Raw genomic sequence first — 21985 nt, forward strand, 5'->3', positions numbered from 1 at the left:
ACGAAATAATATACCTGCCATGTACTTACTGATTTCTTTCAAAAATCGACAACTATGAAACTATGATCCCTTCCCCCTTTTACTTTTTTACTTATTTTTATTTGCAGAATATGCTGCCGAAGTTTCCGAAATACAGTTCGAACCACCCTGTATAATAATTAAACTACTTACAAGGTATTACTTTTTATATTATTTGTGACATTTGTAATTGTCTAAAGGAACTATTTGCGACGTTTGAAAAAAATAGCATGTTCTATTCGGAGTAAAAATGAGCTCGTACAATTTTTGATACTCAAAATATTTATGATGGTTTTGTGGCCATTTTCAAAGACATTTACCCCAATTTTCTGCAACAAAAAGAACTAATTTCCAACATATATAAATTAAAATATTTTATTTCATTTGTACCACTTTTATGTTCCTAAAACCAATAGCTATATATGTTCGAGATTCTCTAGTATTTATTATCGTAGACATATAAAACCTTTTATATCTATCATCTCAATATTAAGGTTATTAATATTTATGGTTGTTATAATAAATTAAACAAAAAATGTTGTTGATATAAAATTATTATACTAGCGAGTAAAATTGTCAGAGCATAATGAAAATTTTTATAGCTTCATAATCCTTATATTGATTAATTTGGTAAAATATTCTTAAATTTCATACAGAACTGTTAAGATGAATCAATTTAATGTTAAAATGTTCCTAAACAAAAGAGACATTATACTGGGCGGTTCACGTGTGGTTGCAAATGGGCTAACAGATTTGGAAGTCAGCGAAAATTAAAAGTGTATCCAGAAACCGTCCGCATGTCACTGAAAAGACAAGGCTACATATCAAGCAAGCCAAAAAAAATCCCTGCAATAAAAACTCTACAAAGGTAGCGAAGAATGGATTTTTCAATATTGTCACTGGACCAGGCACACCAGCAGTAGTAGGCTTTTTGTCCATCTCTCTATATCTTTGATCATCACCTCCGTCATTTGTCACTGTCAGATCAAATCAGATGTTATTGGATTTATTTATTCTTTGTTTTGGTTATTGAAATTTTATAATTATCAGATAAAATTTCGTAGTTAAATTGGTTATTTTTGATGTGGATCGTAGTGTGCAATTCGTTCATTTAATTGTGGGAATTTGTGAGTTAAGTTCATTCATTGACCGGATATGGAATATGGCTGAGGAGAAAATATTCTAGAACATCATTTTTTATTTATGCCTTTTTGTGAGTTGGACTAGTCAAGATATATAGTTCTCTATCTATATCCTGGAGGGAGATTTCCGGTTGAAATCTGATTTTGTGAAGGAAATCGAATCCTTGAATTACTTCTTGATAACTCCCCGACCGAGAATACCGTCGTGAAGAACTGGCTGCCGTTTCGTGAAGCATTCCCTGTTGGTGAATAGCAGGTCTTCGTAAAGAAGGATTAAGGCTTCCGAAACATATTTGGTCAGAGACGTGGTTGGATTTTGATGATTTTTATGGACCGCCGACCAATTTCCGCAATGGAATTAAAATAGCCAAATTTTCCGACCGATATTCCGATTCCACGTGCCCAAGAAGTCCCCGAATAGTTCCAAGGTATGCTATAATTCTTCTGCCTATTCTAAGTCAATGCTCAACTGATTTTTATTCGTATTGTTGACTGGTTTTCGACTTTTCCACGCCCACGCGGTGTAGAAAGATTAGTTGAGTGTTATCTTTCTTAAATCTTATTTGGTTGTTCGTAATTGTAGAGCAAGAAGACCGATCCAGACCGTAATGCACAGAACAGTCCAGAATTCCATCCTGTTGCCCGTGTAGAGGTACCCGTTGGACATCATAAACCCTCGTTGAGGTAAAGTTCAGATTTGATTAGTCCTTCTTTATTACCTTTATTAACTCCTACACGTTGTGCTAGTCCTTGTTCTATAATTGAGGCACTTTTCTAAGACAACCAATGTTATTTAGGGTTTTTTATGTTCACCTTTTGAAGTCCTACACCTGCCTGTACATTTGCTGAAGGGCTCCAGGACAGTACCCCGAGCTGCTGTACACCGCCGTAGCAAACCTGTAGCTATACGCCGTAGCTCAGCCGGAGGAAGTTTTCAATATCACATCGAGTAGAGTAAGACTGTACAATTTTAGTTTAGATTTAGTTTGATATTTGTAATCTACCCAGGATATTGTACTTAGTTTAAGTAAGGGGGATTATGACGTCATACTTTTAGTTAGTTTTCTTGATTTAAATTTTATTTAACTTTTCAACGTTTATTCATTTCCATTTCTTTAAATATTAACTTTTAATATTTTAATAAATTGCTTAAACATTTTTAGTAGTATTATTTGCAGTCTAGTCTCATAGTTAGGTTAGAGTCACTTAAGTTCAAGTAATTATAGTATAATTGAAGTTCATGGTAGTTGCACTCAACAGTTCGAGGTTAGTGTCGAAGTCTACTTAATAAATAAATAAATAACGTCTTTATTTTTTACTCGGCGAAATTCAGCAGAGCTGTTAAGTTAACCGAGCATATAAAAAAAGTAAATAATATAATACATTCTTAAAAATAACATTCAAAAGAAAAAGAATTAGTAAGAAAAATGAAAATTAACAATATACTTTAGATAAAGAAAAATCAACAACTTAATAAGTTAAAGCAAAAACAGTAAAAAATGAAAATTGTTCCGTAAAGGATACAAAAATTAATAAATCAAATTATTGTGTAATTCTATATCCGCTCAACATATAAGTTTTTAATTTTGTTTTGAAAGTGAGCGTTTTTAAATCAAGGGAGTATAGATTCAAGTTGGAATTGTACATCTTGGTTGCCAGGTAGGAGAAAGAACGCTGATATATTTATTAATAGTAATAAGTATATTAATAGTAACATCTTTTATGCCGAGTTCATAGAGATTAAGTGAACTTTGTGTTTTATTGAACTTCAAATTAGAAAGGGCGTGGCAATTATGGTGTGGACCTAGTTTCGGGTGTACCTGGACGTTTAGTTAAGTGTTTGGAGTTAAATGGAGGTTGTATAAGTAAATAAAATTAATAATTTGTTATAATATATAACTCAAGCCCTAAAAATATATATCGATAATTGTAATTTTGCTTTCTTTTTTTCCGGAAACTTTCCAGACGGACTATATTTTGTGATTTTGAATAATATTATTTCGTCACCTTAGAATTCTCCCTCTGTACTAACTAACAAAGCAAATATTCCACGATTAGTTTTATGTTAATGTCGAACAAACTAAACAGCTTGAGCGTCACGAAGCGGGAATTTCGAATGTTTAATAAACGCCATCCCAAATGGGCTCTCCCCGCTGTTATTGCTGTCTCAGGTGCTTTCACCTGATTCTCCCAGCGCTATTAAGAAAATTAACAATGCCTGGGAACCGTCGTTACCGCCATTTGTCTATTTCCGTCCACGGCAAGTTTGCTTTATACCTTTTAATTCCATTTATATCATTCCTCGTCGAGTACGAATTTTCTAGATGCTTCTAGTAAAATTTGGAGAAAAAAAAAATGGTCAAGTGCGAGTGGGACTCGCGCACGAAGGGTTCCGTACCATTCATTATACAGGGTGTCCCAGAAATAAGTGCAAGTATTTTAAGGGGTGGTAGATCTCGATAAAAGAAACATATTTTCTCTTTATCGTTTTTCAAATAAGTCCAAAATAACGGAGTTATTTTACTTTGAAAATTTCACACCTCTACTTTTCAACCAATAACATGCTTTAATGTTGACTAGTTACCATGGCAACTGAAAAAATTTCCGGAAATTTTTTCGAGGCGCCACGAAACTTTAGTGGAAATTTTTTGACAGTTGAAAAGGTAAACATAAGATCTACAATCATAATGTGAATGAACTACAATGTCTATATATTGAAATATTACCTACCCATTTGAGTTTTAGCATTTGATGTAACTAAGGTTGGATTAATATTTTTTTTTCAAATTTAGGTGTGAAATTTTCTTACCGAATACCACGCAAGCTTAAATTATTCCTGGAAATTTTCTTTCGGGCACGAATATTTTAGGAAAATTATCCCTCGTCTTCGACTCGGGATAATTTTCAAAATATTCGTGCCCTCAAAAAAATTTCCGAAAATAATTTAAGCTCTTGTGATATTATAAGGGAAAATTTCCAAAAAAAATGATTTTTTTGCTCAAATTTTGAGAACCACTGGATCTTTTCTGAACTTTCTTTTTTGTAAATTTAATTTACTACCTATGTTGCCATATTATCAAGAAATTTTGTTTTTTAACTAAAAACTAAAAAAAAATTCCAAAAAATTTTTCAAAAAATTTCGAATTTTCAAAAAAAAAATGTCGTGAAAAAATCCTCATAGGCTTGTTTCTGGGGTTGAACTATACTACCAGTTAAAATACTTGCACTTATTTCTGGGACACCCTGTATATACAACATTAGACACTATATTATTATAGACTTTTTTTCCGATTTAGCTGAAATTTTGAATGGGCGTATAAGTAATTTAAAAAGAATGAAGAAACACATTACTAAAAATTGTATTATATATATATATATATATATATATATATATATATATATATATATATATATATATATATATATATATATATATATATATATATATATATATATATATATATATATTAGTCGGCTTAGAACGTCGTTTTTCTACGTTGTCCGATACCCAATTTCCAGCCTGTTGTATTCGTACAATCCTCTGTTGACAGGTTTCTTTCACTCATCGCTTTGTGTACGCTTTTTTGCCATTCCAGTTTTGGTCTTCCCTGTTTTCTTCTGCCCTTTGGTTGCCAATTGATTATTTTCTTGGGCCATCTAGTGTCCTTCATTCGCTCTACATGTCCGATACCAGATCAGCTGCTTTTTCTCTATATCCTGTGTTATCGTATCTTCTATACCCATTTGTTGTTTTATGGTATTATTTCTTATTCGTTGTTGTCTTGAAATTCCCATTGATCTTCGAATGACATCCATTTCTACGGCCTCTATCCCCTTCTTGTATCTCTCAGTTATTCTCCATGTTTCTGCTCCATACAGGAGGTTGCTCTTTATTATGGTTTCATATATATTGAATTTTCTTCGCTGTGTTATTGATTTGCTCCATAAGATTCCATTTAGACATCCGATTATTTTTTTCGCGTTGATAATCCTTTTCTCTATTTCTCTGCCGTCAGTTCCAGTGTTATCAAATATAATTCCCAGGTACTCATACTCTTGACACTGCTTAATTTCGTGACCGTTGTCCAAGTTCAAGTTTCCTTCTTGTGCGCCTATACATAGATATTTGTTTTGGCTATGTTAACTCTCAAGGCCCATTCTCCGTATTCTTCAATAAGTTTTCTTAGCATATATTGCATATCATCTTTGTCATTGGCAACTATTATTTGATTGTCTGCGAATTGAAGTGTGAAGAAACATTCATTGTCAATCTCTATGCCCATACCACGGATCTTTCTTTTCCAATTTTGTAAAGCGGCTGCAACGTATATTTTAAAGAGAGTAGGGGAGATGCAACAACCTTGACGCAAGCCTTTGTCGGTTATAAATGTTTCTGTAAGCTCTTTCCTTCCTTTATTTTTGATTTTGCGTCCTTAAGAGCTGTTATATAAGTATGGTTGATCGTAGATTGTTCTAGTACCCTCCATAGTCTTGATATTGGGACAGTGTCGTACGCTTTCCGTAAGTCAACAAATGTTATATGTGTGTCCAAGTTTCTTGCCGATCTTTTTTCTATAACTTGTTTTAAACAGAACACGTTATCTGTACACGACCTTCCTGCTCTAAAACCATTCTCTTCTTCTTCCTCCTTTTCTCTATAATCTTCTTCTATGAGATCACGTAAAATTCTACCATATAACCTGCTCATTGTGCTCGTCACTGATATACTGTAGTTACTGCAGTCCAGCTTATTGCCTTTTTTATGGATCGAAGATAGTAATAAATAATAATTCAAGTGACGTTTCAATATATTTCTCCGTTTTCAGGAATGAAAAGATATTAAAAAGATCTTATATTTTTTTAGTTATTAAATCCCAACGTTATTTTAATAGAAATCCTAAACGGGAAACTACCAAAAAAAACTATGAAATCCAGAACGGAAAATACGTAGTCTGGATCGTCGAGAATAAATTGAAATGATACTTTGTACAAGGAGCGTGCGAAGCTATCAATTACAAACGATATTCCACGGTCTTTTCGCAGCGTAGTAAATCGGCATTTATTTTATATCGTTCTATTTTGCCAGCAAAAGAGATTCACTGTCGTCACAGTAGTCGAGAACGATATTGCCAACTGGAAAGAGAGTAAAAAAGCAATCGTATTTTACGAAGAGATCTATAAAAATATACTCTTTGTTTACTGCTTCGAGTCTTTTTTATTAGTTTGTGTCATATTTGAATTGTTGATGTTTTTTTTAATATTTTTATTGTGTGATTCTGGGAATGCGCTCTATGAAAGATAGTGGAGTAAAAACGATATGAAAATGTGTCGAAAAAATTTTTGGAGGTATAACCACATGATATCTACACAGGATTATCAGTAGAGGGCTTTGTGCATGTGAAATGACTAATTACGACCTTTTTGGGGGGGTCAAAAATTTTTTATCCGGGAAATTGTCAAAAATCTGTCAAAATTGTATAACTATGTTTTTTACCTTTCCTACGCGATAACTCCTAAACTAATCAACTTATTCACATACTCTTTTTTTTTAGTCGATTGAGAACACATAGGCGGTGATAGCTGAAGTAATTAAAGTTCCATAGTGAGTGTATTTTTTGTACATTTTGTAAATTATTGTAAAACATTTGCTGTATTTGTATGGTTCATAGTTTTATTTGCCAAAGTATTTATTACAATAAATAGGTATATACAGGGAGTTTCAAAACAAATGCGAAAAACTTTAGGGGGTGATTCCTTGTTCAAAAGGGTAGTTTGCTTTATAAACGTTAGGTCAAAAGTCAACCATTAGGGAGATATCGCGGTACAAAGATGGCGGAAAAATAATGTTTTTATTTTTTATCTTGAAAACGAAAAGAGATAGACTAATGAAATTTTATGGAAGCATTACTGTTATGAAAGCACATTATCTGGTAATATTTTCACTTTTTTAAAATGAGTGGAAGGGGTTGAAATAAACTACCCCTATCATTCTTGTTAACGAAATTTAAAGAAAAATCTTATCAAACACATGCAAAAAAACTAATTTGGATAGTTTAGTTTGTTTAGAAACTTTTTTACCTCTTGTGTTTTTTTGATAAAACTCACCGATTGGAAATTAAAAAATAAAATGTAAAACATTACATGTCAGGACAAAAAACATTTTTAGATTAAGAATCTAGTGATAATAACGATAATAATAATCATCTAGATAATAACGTATTGCAGTAGAGTAATGTCAAATAAAATAATATTAGGAACATCCTAAAAAGTAACAGCGGCCGACTAGATTTTTTCCTAAAAAAATTACAGCAGCCCACTAGATTCTTTATCAGAAAATGTTTTTTGTCCTGACATGCTTTACATTTTATTTTTTAATTTCAAATCGGTGAGTTTTATCAAAAAAATACAAGAGATAAAAAAGTTTCTAAACAAACTAAACTATCCAAATTAATTTTTTTGCATGTGTTTGATAAGATTTTTCTTTAAATTTCGTTAACAAGAATGATAGGGGTAGTTTATTTCAACCCCTTCCACTCATTTTAAAAAAGTGAAAAAATTACCAGAAAGTGTGTTTTCATAACAGCAATGCTTCCATAAAATTTTATTAGTCTATCTCTTTTCGTTTTCAAGCTAAAAAATAAAAACATTATTTTTCCGCCATTTTTGTACCGCAATATCTCCCTAATGGTTGACTTTTGACCCAACGTTTATGAAGCAAACTACCTTTTATTTTGAACAAGGAATCACCCCCTGAAGTTTTTCGCATTTTTTTGAAACACCCTGTATATTGTATTTATTAACTGTATATTATGTGTATTTCATGTAAACTATATCATTTTTAAAATACAAACCAAAAATACGAGGAATAATTATGTTTTCCATGTATTCTACAATATATTTATTAGTCCGTAGTATCTAACGAGCGTGACGTCATAAATCTCGCTTCGAGGCTGTTCTATTAGAGATTGGTCTGATATTTAGAAATGTCAAATGCTGATGACATTTTCCTTTTGACAATTATGACATTTCGTGTTGATTTTTGCAAGAAGAGGAAGAACTGTCACTTATTTTATTATTTTCCTTTTCTATTTCACGAAAGTAAAAAGAGTTACCTATCTGATTCGTTCAGACACTCAATTTAAAGAATATCAGTAATATTTTGATAGAGGGATTTTATATTTGCCATGTTGGTAAAAAATAACGGTCAAAATTCAAAGTTATTCATTTTATAGACTATACAAATAGTGTCTATACCTTTGTGGAGGACTCGTTTCTTCTGGATATTTCACCACTAGCAGAAAATTTACAAAATAAAACATTTATTTTTTTTGAAAATACCCTGTATACTCTGTAAACGTTTAAATAGAATTAGACTGGACTAATTCCATCCACTCTAACATTTGCCACTAGTCCCAATGCCTTAACCTCTTGCATTTTATATCCGGCTACGATAAAACGACAGTTTGCTTTTTTTTATTGCAAATGTTCTTTGAGCCAGGGGCATTTAAGAAAATTGAATTTTCAGCGGTCGATGCGACCGGACAAATCATTCTCTCAGCTTTCAGCGCGCTAATCTCAGAGCTGAAACGACTATTTTACTTGTTTCGCCTTCAAGCAGATCTAATCTGTATTCTTTACTATCGGATGTCGTGGTCAAAGTCCTGAAAGCAGTTGTTGCTTGGAAAAACACTATTTTACGCATTTTTTTCCCTAGAGCAGCAGCACATTCAGGGCATTTTATGTAGGACTAATATTAACTAAAAATTCCCAATCTGTAGAATGCAACTAGCCTACAATCAATTTCGGATATATTTTTGCAGTTTGAATATATCTTTTTTTCAAAAGAAAAAACAGAAACCTCACTGCCAGAATTTCTTTAAAAATTTCAAAATACTGACTCTTCCTTCTTTATTCATTTTTGAATCCGTTTGCTTAATCCGCAAGCACATATCTGCTATTCCCGAAAGGCCGCCCCACAACTATCCACTTAGGAATGCGGAGCACGATCTTTATCTGCCAACCCCGAACTCATAAAAGTTAAAGGCTCAATGCTGTACAGGGTGAGTCAACGATAGAGTAAAGTCCATTAATTCATTTGTTTCGAGGTTTACAAAAAAATGTTAAATACAAAAGTTATAGGGAAGATTAAGATACACATTTTAAAATTATTATAGAGTATACAAGGTGCTTCAAAAAAGTGTGGCGGATATAACATATGATTTTTTAAAGGCAACACCGTATTTTTTATTTCATTTTTAGATTCTGCCTAAAATTCTATAACTTTTTTATATATAATGTTATATACCTAAAATTAATATTTTTGGTAATATTTAAATTTTTTTAAACAAATGTTTAATAACAGTGTGGTAAAAAATTGTCAGTTGTACCACAAATTACCTATAACAGATGCGAAAGAAAGCGACTGCATCGGAAACCGCTCGGCAAACCCGACACGCCTATTGAGTGGTGTAAATACACCAGTCGTTTAGTCCGGAAACCTATGCTGTGTCGTATTCGCTTGCTGGAATGACATAGTGCGTGGTTATATGTTTCTTTTTAAAAACGCGTGTGGGATTTTCGGAACTTTTGAACTGTTATTTCTAAGTTTTGGTAATTTGCAAATCTTATTTAAAATGGGATGCAAATGCATTTATTTATAAGGAAAAAAAATATATTTATAGTATAAAAATTAATTTATTTAACAACATTTAATTAAAAATGTGACAAAATAGTTACCTTTCTATTGGTTCTATCGGACTTTTTTCGACTATATAAATCTTTATTTGTAAATTTTAATACATCAAATATTTTCAATCTAATAAATCATTTAACGATGTAAATAAGAGGAAATTTCTCACATGGGTGGTCAAATTTTATAGTTTTCATTATATCAAACAGCCTCTGAGAAATGTTTTCAACTCAAAATGCCTTTAATTATGTTTGACTACATCATTAAAAAGGGTCTTCAAATACATCAATGTGATATTTGTCTAAAATTTGCAAAAGAATCCGAATCTCTGGATAACTCGAAATTATTTACCCATTTAAAAGCCTTTGATCATGAAAGTGGAAAAATTTGTTCATTTTATTTACAGGCTGGAAAAATTATTTATATTAAATTTTGATGAGTTTTGCACTGAAGAAAACATTCAGAGGCTGTTTGATATAATGAAAACTATAGAATTTGACCACCCATGTGAGAAATTTCCTCTTATTTACATCATTAAATTATTTATTAGATTGAATATTTTATGCATTAAAGTTTACAAAAAATAAAGATTTATATAGTCGAAAAAAGTCCGAGAAATGTAACTATTTTGTCACATCTTTAACTAAATTTTGTTAAATAAATTAATTTTTTATACTATAAATATCTTTTTTTCTCCTAATCTCCTACGAGTTGATATAATATGACGAGCAATCTATTAAATTACTGTGAGATTATACAGAAAAGTCCACAGACTTCGAGACATAGGAAAATCAAGTCCATTTAGCGTGTGTCCAAATTTTGACAAGTTTTCAAAATTGACAGTTTTGTTTAGACTGACGTTTAATTTCACCTGACTTCTCGGTGAATGATTTCTTTTTATGGGGGTACATAAAATCTAAAATTTACGGCCATGAAGAAATTCAAAACTTGAAGCAGTTAAGGCAGAAAATATTTAATGCCTTTGACACTGTCACCCCTGATATGTTATCCAATGTGAGGAGGGGATTTTATGATCGTTTGGGTTATTGTTTAATGCAAGAGGGAGGCACTTTTGAACAATTTTTGTAATTTTTTAAATTTCATTATCCTGTTTTTTTTACCGTTTACCCATTACCTACCTTGACGAACATGGGAAAACGAAGGTCCTTTTCAGGACCACAAATATTTTGATTGAGAAAATTGGTAACTTTTTTTTGGATTAAAAAGCAAAAGTTGTTAATATAATACTGTTTTAGTAGTTTTAATACACACTATGATATAAAATGTATTATTATTATAATGTACATTATTAATACTATTGTTCATTCGAAATGGCATTAAGGCCCAATTGCAACAATGATTTAAATTTTTTTAAAGATAAGTAGAGCTTAGAATGAGCTGTATTTATATTTACTTTAATATTCACCTTAAATGAGGGAATTTGACTGATACAATTTTTGAATTTGAATTGTTTTTAATGATACTAACAATTTTAGTTCAATTTTTAATAAAATTTATTTAATATTAATAGAAATCCAAGAGATTTGAAACCTCTTTTAGCGATTTATAACATTCTCAAATGAATTACAGGTGCCCTTATTTTCTATGAAAATCACACAGCTTTTTCATAGTCGCTGCAGTTTCTATAGCTATAAAAAACTAATTTTTTAAGGTGTGAAAATTGCGACACACGCTAAATGGACTTGATTTTTCGTATGTCTCGAAGTCTGTGGACCTTTTTGTATGCCTCGATAACATATTGGTGCAGATTATTTTCACCCAAACAAATAATAACCCAAACTATGCATTGATGCGGATTGTCTATAAACTCTTTCTGAAGGTCACAGAAACCTGAACTCGTAATTCGGTGTTCTTTCGCATCTGTTATAGGTAATTTGTGGTTGTACGATTGTTTCTGAAGTTGGAATACCAAAATTTGGTATGAGAGTTCTATAGAGATTAAAAAGAAGATATATGTTAATAATGAGATAATGGACTCTATCATGGACTCACCCTGTACAATGCCAAAAAATGTACAATCGTCTGCCTTTGAATATCAAGTCGCTTTCATTCTTTCCCGCATTTCGCTAATATATCTGTCTCTTCTCTAATATAAATCGTAGGATTTATAAAAAATTAAAAACTATTTCTACTTACGAACAAAGATGTTGGACATCAGAGTGGCCGGCAGGCAGAACACGATCACCAGTATGTCCGCCACTGCCAGGTTGACGATGAAAAAATTAGTGACCGTGCGCATGCGCGGGCTACGGATTACCACGGCTATGACGAAAAAGTTGCCCACCAGGCCGACGGCGAACACCAGGATATAGGCAACGCAATACACAGCGGTCATGGCGGCCGAATGACGGTAGAACAGCTCGGAGGCTAGGGCCGTCCCTGTTTCGTTGAAGGTGACATTGAAATAGACAGGGACGGCGGTGGTTGTGGGTCCTAGGTGTCTGGCAATGGACGCCTGAAAGGAAGAAAAAAAATTGTAAATAGTTCTTCTTTTTTTGTTTGAGAAAAATATATCCAATCAAAAATATGTCTTGCAACGCAATTCTTCCTCTACAAAAATTTATCTTCTATTAAACTATTAGACATTATTATTTCTGTAATAATTATAACTTCAACTGGAGAATCGTCTAGAGAGACAGAATTAGAAACACACATATCAGGCAACAATGTGGAATACAGGATGTAGTGAGATGGGGTAAGCAAAGAAAAAGACAGTGGTTTGCACACGTAAAACGCATGGAAGAAAACAGGCTACCACGCATAGCTCTTGAAGGGAAATCCATGGGTAAGAGATAGCCGGGAAGACCTCCAAAAAGACGGAAAAACAGAGGAAGAGGAAGAGGAAGAGGAAGAGGAAGAGGAAGAGGAAGAGGAAGAGGAAGAGGAAGAGGAAGAGGAAGAGGAAGAGGAAGAGGAAGAGGAAGAGGAAGAGGAAGAGGAAGAGGAAGAGGAAGAGGAAGAGGAAGAGGAAGAGGAAGAGGAAGAGGAAGAGGAAGAGGAAGAGGAAGAGGAAGAGGAAGAGGAAGAGGAAGAGGAAGAGGAAGAGGAAGAGGAAGAGGAAGAGGAAGAGGAAGAGGAAGAGGAAGAGGAAGAGGAAGAGGAAGAGGAAGAGGAAGAGGAAGAGGAAGAGGAAGAGGAAGAGGAAGAGGAAGAGGAAGAGGAAGAGGAAGAGAAGAGGAAGAGGAAGAGGAAGAGGAAGAGGAAGAGGAAGAGGAAGAGGAAGAGGAAGAGGAAGAGGAAGAGGAAGAGGAAGAGGAAGAGGAAGAGGAAGAGGAAGAGGAAGAGGAAGAGGAAGAGGAAGAGGAAGAGGAAGAGGAAGAGGAAGAGGAAGAGGAAGAGGAAGAGGAAGAGGAAGAGGAAGAGGAAGGAAGAGGAAGAGGAAGAGGAAGAGGAAGAGGAAGAGGAAGAGGAAGAGGAAGAGGAAGAGGAAGAGGAAGAGGAAGAGGAAGAGGAAGAGGAAGAGGAAGAGGAAGAGGAAGAGGAAGAGGAAGAGGAAGAGGAAGAGGAAGAGGAAGAGGAAGAGGAAGAGGAAGAGGAAGAGGAACGGTCTGACTGAAACGTTGTGATAATCAAAATAAATAAAGACAATGGAAGTCCAAAATTTTTTTAGTTTCAATACTGAATCACTGTCTACCACATTCAGAGAAGCTTTACTTTAGATCTTTGAATAAGAAGACTAAGGAAGGAGCATAATGTTATCCATGTATTCATGCATGGTGGGCGGAAAAAGCGCCATAAAAGCACTCTAGGGTGGGGATCCTTGACAGTTCTGTTTGACGATTCATTTGACACATTTGAATTTGATTTGAAATTTTGTGGATTTGTCAGTCTTTACGGAGCTTATTTTATGTTATTTATTATTTATTCTACTACTGATAGTTGTATAAAGGTAGTAAATCTAGATGGAAATTGTGGCAGCACTTAAATTAACAGTGACACTATCGCGATTTATCGAAAAAGACTCTAAAATAGTTGGTTGTGTAGCGTGCGGTAGATCTCGGCAAAAATTGAGTGAAATAATGGAACAACTTTTCGCTAGTAAGTGACTATATAATATACATACGTGTAGTAAACCGATCATTTATGAAATTCACTTAAATTAACTAAATTATATATTTTTCTTGCATTTTAGCTTTTATTTATTACTTGTCAAAGATTAGATGTCAAAGAATTTAGATACGTTAATTTGACTTACCTGCTTCAGTAGCGTATCGGATGTTTGTGGTAATAAATACTTATTATAACTTATCTATTTTTATTAGAATTATATATTTTTATAACAATTTTAATAACTACCAACATTTATTCACAACGTAAAATAAAACAACAAATTATTGAAGCCTAGTTCTCATGGAGCGGAAAATCGCGTTGCGGGAGCGGAATAACGCTTATTGCAGCTTATCGTTGAAGAAAGTAAAATTGGCCGGTTCACATGAAGCGGAATTCCGGATGCGGATTTTTATATAAATGTAGGGTATTTCAGATTATTTTCTAGTCGTTTTTTTTAATGTCAGAACTTGAAAGGTGACAGTGACAAGACAAGTGTGTTTTTTAAGTAAATAAACAATAAACAAAAATATTTGTAACTTGTATATTATTACATATATTAAATAATTTAAATTTTATGTGATTATGGATACTAATATTACTAACAATTATAACTATTATAAATGGAGAAGGCAGTAGGTACATAGTTGGATTAATATTAATTTATGAATGGCAAACAAAAAGTCTTTACAAAAATAAAATAAAATAGAATAAAAAAAGAGAATGTGGGTCAGAGATATTTTCTTATAAAAGTCAACTCCAAAATTAAAATTCAAAGTACCTAAACAATCAAAACCAAAACAAACAGCTTCCCTCCCAATTTGAGGTTAGGTTAAAAATTAAACGAAGAAAGAACATGTTTAGACAAAGATAGACTATAAAAACTCGCTAAAAAGTTAAAAATAGTTTAACTTTTTGCGGATCCGCCAAAAGTTGAAATTTTTCCTCAGCGGGACAATTTTAAAAAAATCCGCGCTCGTAACGCGATTTTCCGCCCCATGAGAACTAGGCTTGAGTCTACCCCACGTCTACCCTACATCATAGTTTTACATTTTTTAAATAAAATTAGAATGACACTGATAAACCGGAATTTAAGTCGGCCATATTTGAGGCCCATCACGGCGTACCTACGATTTTTGATATGCTCCTTCCTTAGTCTTCTTATTCAAAGGTTTAGATAGACAATAATTTATTAAAAAAAACATAAAAAGACGCGTTCTTGACATGAAAGAGTAGCAAATTCGACGAAACTACAACGGTTATGGTTCGATAAAAATAGAAAAAGATAAAAGCTGATTCCCGTTCGTGTATGAGCCGATAAAAAATATCAAAGTATTATAGATCGGTAGTAAAAATTTCGACAACGGATATCCGTTGACTGGTATCCGGTAATTTCGATGAGAAAATTTTAAAATACGATCCGCCTTGACACAGATTCCTGTAATACCGCCTGCCGGGGAGGCTGAGTCCGGATCTGTCGCCAGTTCAGGCATTAAATCATACGTTTTGACTAGATACGCGATTTTAAAAGTAATTTGAAGCCAATTTTTGATAATTTATTTTTTTTTATTAATTTAAAAAAAAATTAAATCACACCCTCGATGTTTTATTCAATTTTTTCCGTATTTTAGATATTTTTTATCAGGTTTTTACGATCTTTTTCTTTTAACACGCTGCTTTGAAATACGAAATTCAATTTTTCTTTATGTTTTTAACTTTTTCCTTCCCTTTTTTCCTTTTCTGACTATATTTACTATATACAGGGTCGCTGTTATGTATGGAAACGGTCGATTATTACGTAAAATATACAAGGTACCGCAAAAAGTTAAATACAAAAATTATAGAGTTTTTAAATGTCTATTGGCGAGTAATAAATGTATGTATACAGGATTGGTCATAAAGTCGTGGCACATCAAAGTTTCATTTTTTTAAATAGAACCCCCTGTATATTATTGCATATTTCAATTCTTCCTTCAATTCTAAGCAAAAATCGAAATACATACAATGTACATATAGATACATCCTCGTTCCGTTTGAAAAAATTGAGATATGATTAAAAAAACGATTTGGGTATCTTTTAACGGCCAGGACAAGACACTAAGAACATTAGACGATAATTTTATTTCCAAGGCTCCTTGAAGATTAAAAATTAGTGTTTTTAACACAGTCATGGTACTATAGATTGAAATTTAAAATACGATTTTTTTAAAGCGAAAATGTCAAAAGTGGACATATAATATGTCATTCTATTCAGAGTAAAATTTGTTTTTTTGCTACTGTTTCTTCTGTGTTTTACTTCCTCTAAATTTAATCTATTAGATACCAATTTTGCCATAATATCAAGATATTGTGTTTATTTAATTAAAAATATAAACATTTTTCAAATATTTTTTCAAAAAATAAAAAAAAATCACAAAAAAAACTCATAGACCTTTTTCTGGGGTCGAAATATATTTATACAATCCCTTAAAATTATTAGCTGGCACTTATTTCAGACTCACCTCGTATAGTTTATGTAATAAAAAGATTGTTTCAATATACAGGGTCTTTTCAAACATCGTAACCACCGCGTAAAACAGGGAACTCCTGTATTTTAACTTTTTCATGTCTCCTATACATTAACTACAAAACGATCGAAAAAAAACGGCGTCAAAGACGGCTGCGGAATCACAGCGATGATAATTTTGGCGAGGTTAAGCCCTAGACGTCGTTTGATTTGCCCGTACTCTTCTTAATTTATTAATGGCCGCTTACTGCCAGGTGGCTTTAAGTAAAAATTGAATTTTAAATGGTGTAGTTTAAAATTCGTCAACAAATATTTTTCGATCCTTTTTTTAATTAATTAAGTTTTATTTCATTTTTTTTTCTTTTAGTAAATGACTAGAGATTTGAGAGAGTCTAGAGATTGCCCTCGTCAAAATTATTATCGATTGTCATTCCCCCGTCGTCTTTGGAGCCGCCTTTTTTCGATCATACGGTATAACATACACTTTGACTATTCTAATTAATATTTATAAAATCACAATGGAAATTATACATAGAAAATACTTAATTTTTAAAAAGCTCTTAACGCTCACTGACCTACACCACAACTGTATAAATTTATCCCGAAATTCTCCATATATTTATATACCTAATAAATTCAAGCCATTTAATTTTTAAAACCCTTTAAAAATCACTACCGACCCCCGACAGTCCTATTACAAATTTATCCCCAACCCTAATACATTTTTAACCAAATCAAACTCTACAGTCCTTTAAGTTCTTAAAAAATCCTTAAAAATTCAACTAACTAAACTGACCTGCGGCAACTCCATGTACTCCCCTATTACCTCCTCGACCCCCGCACCTAGGTACCCCTCCGTTACCCCCCTCCACATATCGTCCTGTACCCCCACCACTCGTACTTCCCCTACTGGATACAGCATGGTTCCTCCGTGGTACTTTCCTGACTCCATTTAGTGATGGAACCCGAACCACCGCGAAGATAGCGGATCAAAGGGTGCCGACGACGCCGACGCTTGTGACATCGCGTAAGAGCGTCCCGACGCTGAACAGACGACGCTGATCGGTCGACGGTTGGAGCGGGAATGATGCGGCGTCGCGACGCTAAACGGGGGGATTTGGGAGAGCGAGGGGGGGCGGGGAATTCTAGCGTATTATTTTAGAGGGGGGTAGAGATAGTTTTTTTAATACTGAATTTTTTTAATAGTTTGTAGTAGTTTTTTTCATCTGAAACAAGGACACAAAAATGATTTATTTGCTTAAAGTTGCGATGAACCGCCTATTTAATAATAAACATATTTCTTTAAATTCAAAACCAGTGGCGTGGCAACCGCTGTATCAGCTGTATCAGTGATACAGGGCCCACTAACCTGAGGGGTCCACCGAGCAGTAAAAAAATATATACCTAATAATTTTATTGTTACCCTTCTTGATTTTAGTTTCATAATATTTTCTTGTTTTTATTTCTATGTTTGTTTCTTGTTGGGTTGTTGGAACGAAATTTATTTGCTTTCTGTAGGTATAATTTTACCAAAGACCATACGTTCCTTGTTTTAATATTTATGTTTATTGTTGGAAAGAATGTTCATTTTATTCCTGTAAGTAAAAGTTATTAATAAATAATAAGCTATTCTGATCAGACAGGTAATTTTTTTATTTTATTTACCCCCCCCCCCCTCCCACGGTTCTGTCTCAGGGGCCCCCTGCGAAATTCGTGATACAGTGCCTTTCAATGCTAGCTACGCTACTGTTCAAAACATTCATTTTTAAGACACTCTGTATCCATAAATAAAATTATTGATTTTTTAGTTATTTTTTATACAAGACGATAAAATGGTATTTTATCTTCTCCCGAAATTAATTCACTGGCGATTTCATCGCTCGAAGAGGAAGAGGAAGAGGAAGAGGAAGAGGAAGAGGAAGAGGAAGAGGAAGAGGAAGAGGAAGAGGAAGAGGAAGAGGAAGAGGAAGAGGAAGAGGAAGAGGAAGAGGAAGAGGAAGAGGAAGAGGAAGAGGAAGAGGAAGAGGAAGAGGAAGATAGTGGATAAAACTCTGCAGAGTGAGTCTTAAATAAGTGCAAATATTTTCAGGGGTGGTATATTTCGACCCCAGGAACACGTCTGTTCGTTTTTCTGCAAAAAAGATACTAAAAATCGAGCATTTTCTTTTAAATTTTCCTGTATATTTTAGAAAACTTTTTACAATTTTTTTTTTAAATAAATCTATTTTTTTAAATTTCCAAACTTTAATAACTCGATTGTACTTATTTGAAACTCGATAAAGATAATATATTATGTTTATTTTATTGAGATCTACCAGCCCTGAAAATATTTGCACTTATAGACTCACCTTGTATAATAAAAATTTTCAAACCGAACAAACAACAGATGATTATTAAAATTAGTGTCCCAGAGAAAGACATTTTACAAATTGGTGTTTATGTTAAAAAGCAACTGACGATTATACTGATGCAAATTGCTTAGTTAGTTATGGATCACTAAGTCATCTTACGTCACTTTAGTTAGAATATCCGATCGGGACCGGCCCACCGGCCCACTGGGAATTTTCCCGTTTTCCCATATGGCCCATTCACCCCTGGGCGAGTCCATTGAAAACAAAATTCAAGTAGCTAATAAAATAATGAAGTCTGTGGAGCCATCATCGTCCAACATTCCCTCAAAAATCCCTTTGCAGCCTTTGCCAAGGAATGACCCAGCGACCCAATCATATTCGTCCGAATATTCTCTGAATATTACAGAAAATTATGAAGATATAAGGGATATTCCAATAATTAATTTTAAGCACTGTTCCAAAGTTACCATTAATTATAACTTTAATAAGTAATTCAATTTTATTGTTATTTTAAAAATGTAAAAAATAGAAAACTTGTTTACCTGTTATTGTCATTAAATAATATTGTTGGAAATTTAAATAAATTTACTAACCTAACCTAAAACAATATTGTTTTCCATAGCGAGTTACGTTTTAAAAAATATTCAGAAATTATTATTTCAAGGAATTTATTACGAGTAGAAAAATTATTGTGCTAGGCTGGCGTTGGTTTCTATGTAATTTGACAAATATAAAGCTGTCTTTTTAGTTGTCAGTTTTGAGTCGATATTTTTTAATTCTCGTTCCTGTCGATTGCTGATTGAACTGGAGCCAGAAATGGCACAAATCGAAATAAGTAAATTACCAACAGATATTCAGGCTGAGGCGACAAACGCCATATCCAAACTACTTCCTTAAATCCCGAATAACTTATGAAAAGGAACACAAAAATTTTCAAAAATGGAAGCAATTAGAATCGTGCGAGATGAAATAAAGTTTTTAACCTATCCTCGCTGTTAAAGTATCATTTATTCTATCCTTTGCGGTTAAAGTATTATTTTATCTACTATTTTTGATAGATATAAGGCAATTTTAACAGTTGCTTTGGAAAAAAGTTAGAAATAACTTGAAAATTTGAATTAAAATTCTATTACTTACTAATGCACATTAAAATAATTGAAAGATCATTTTTAAAACTGAAAAATGAGATTATCTCTAGTACTAAATCCTCATAAAAGCGTTTCGGGTGTTTTGTGCAGTTCCAAAACGGTTTTCTGCCCGAAAACGAGAGTTTTTATTGGAGTTGGCACCGGCTCAGCTTTACATTATGTCGTTGCATCTCCGCTGGCTGCAGACTACGCGTCTCCAATCTTCCCGCTGCTGCTGCAGTCAAGTTCAGGGCTACGGAACTTTCTTTATTCTTTGTGTCGGACAAGCGGAACAGGGCGACATTTCCTTCACATTCTAATCGCATTTCCACGTCTTGTTTATTATGAAAAATATCTTGTCATCGTAAAGCGTTTAGTTTAGCGATGTTTACTCTTACTTAGCGTGTATTGTTCGAATTTTTAAAGTTCAGAGAAATTGGAAGACGAAGAGGATTCTTAACATACATAAATTACATTACTTTGTAGTCAAAAGCAACATCAATTATTAATCTGAAAAAAAATTGTTATATTGCTTTTATGTATATTATCTTTAGTTTCTTATTTACACAATTACTAGACAGACTAAACATATAGGGTCGTTGAGATGTACAGGAATGGTCGATTATTAAGTAAAATACAGGGTTGTTCACCACATACGACACGGAGTATTGTAGTAATATAAAAATATCAAATTTGTATTTTTTTTAAATAGAACAACCTGTATATTATTACATTTAGTTTCTACGATTAAAATAAAGGTAAATTTGATTAAGGTTTACCGCATTTTAATCTTACGGTTTTTGAAATATTTAGGTTTTTGCCAAAATACAGTAATAATTTTAATGCTTTATTTCTCTAGGCGTATTTAAATTTGTAAAACCAAATATTGTACTGAAGTATTTCTATTTTTTAAATTTTGTGTTGCAATAATAAAAAATATACTAACTTATACATAGTGTCTTTTTTTTAATAATTATTAGCTTTAAACGGCAATAACTTGTTTAATTTAAATGGAACGCCCTGTATATTTTATGAGATGCACAATTTAATTGTCTATCAAGTTGTATTATACCATCTCTTACCTATCTCTTCAAGTTTTCGTAGAAAATGCATTTTCTTATAATTTAGACCTCATTTTTATCAATATACAAATACATAGAATAGTGACGTCTTAGATTATTTTTAAAGATGTAACAAACTTTTGAAGAGTACAGATATTAATATTCTCGATATAGTTCGTTTATTTCATTAAAAAATTTAAAAAAGAACTGTTTAAATATTTGTTAAAGAGGACCAATTAATATGATTCCAGTATTCAAACTACATTAATTGACTGTTTCCGTGAATTAATGACAATTGCTCCAACGACTAAAAAAGTAAATTTGGTATGTATATTAGACAAAAAGTGGTAAAAAGTAACACCTTAAAAATTTTATTTAATTTTTTGACGAATGATTTGAAACGACCCTGTATGCAATCATAATGTAAATAAATACTATGTTTATTTAAGTCAAGTGAACTACCTAGAATAATAAAACAATATTTTTTATCACGTGTTACTCTAATTTTATTCGAATAGAAAAATTATAGTATTAGTTACATACTCCTTCAACTCCAAGTGGATGACGCCTGTGGAAAGTAGTAAGAAGTGCTAGATCCACTAGACACCTTGTACTGATGTTTTTAATTTATTGTATCTATATATCGAGGCATCGATGTTTCTTTTTATGATATCTGCATCCATAGTTGGGGTTATTTCACTTGTAGTTCCTTCAGTCGTTAAATGCACTTCAGTTGTAGTTGTTGTAGTTCCACCAGTCGTTGTAGATATTTCAGTTGCAGTTGTAGCTCCTTCGGTGGTTGTAGTTATTTCAGGTGTACTTGTTGTAGTTCCACCAGTGGTTGTAGATATTTCAGTTGCAGTTGTAGCTCCTTCGGTAGTTGTAGTAATTTCAGGTGTACTTGTTGTAGTTCCACCAGTCGTTGTAGATATTTCAGTTGCAGTTGTAGCTCCTTCGGTAGTTGTAGTAATTTCAGGTGTACTTGTTGTAGTTCCACCAGTCGTTGTAGATATTTCAGTTGCA

At 32.9% G+C, this 21985-nt stretch overlaps 1 protein-coding gene across 1 annotated transcript in view; it reads right to left on the reverse strand.

Annotated features, from left to right (window-relative positions):
• Positions 1 to 17489, reverse strand: part of LOC115891752 (neuropeptide SIFamide receptor-like) — a 97544-nt gene extending 80055 nt beyond the window's left edge. The window contains exons 1-2 of the mRNA XM_030912307.1: positions 17220 to 17489; positions 12007 to 12325 (exon numbers count right to left, since the gene is read on the reverse strand). Coding sequence (XP_030768167.1) covers positions 12007 to 12325; positions 17220 to 17375 — 475 coding nt within the window. The 5' untranslated portion in view covers positions 17376 to 17489. The remainder of the gene's footprint in view (positions 1 to 12006; positions 12326 to 17219) is intronic.
• Between the last annotated feature and the right edge of the window lie 4496 nt (positions 17490 to 21985).

Source organism: Sitophilus oryzae, unplaced genomic scaffold (assembly GCF_002938485.1).
Source record: "Sitophilus oryzae breed Bouriz unplaced genomic scaffold, Soryzae_2.0 scaffold_1007_pilon_pilon, whole genome shotgun sequence".
Taxonomy (NCBI): domain Eukaryota; kingdom Metazoa; phylum Arthropoda; class Insecta; order Coleoptera; family Curculionidae; genus Sitophilus; species Sitophilus oryzae.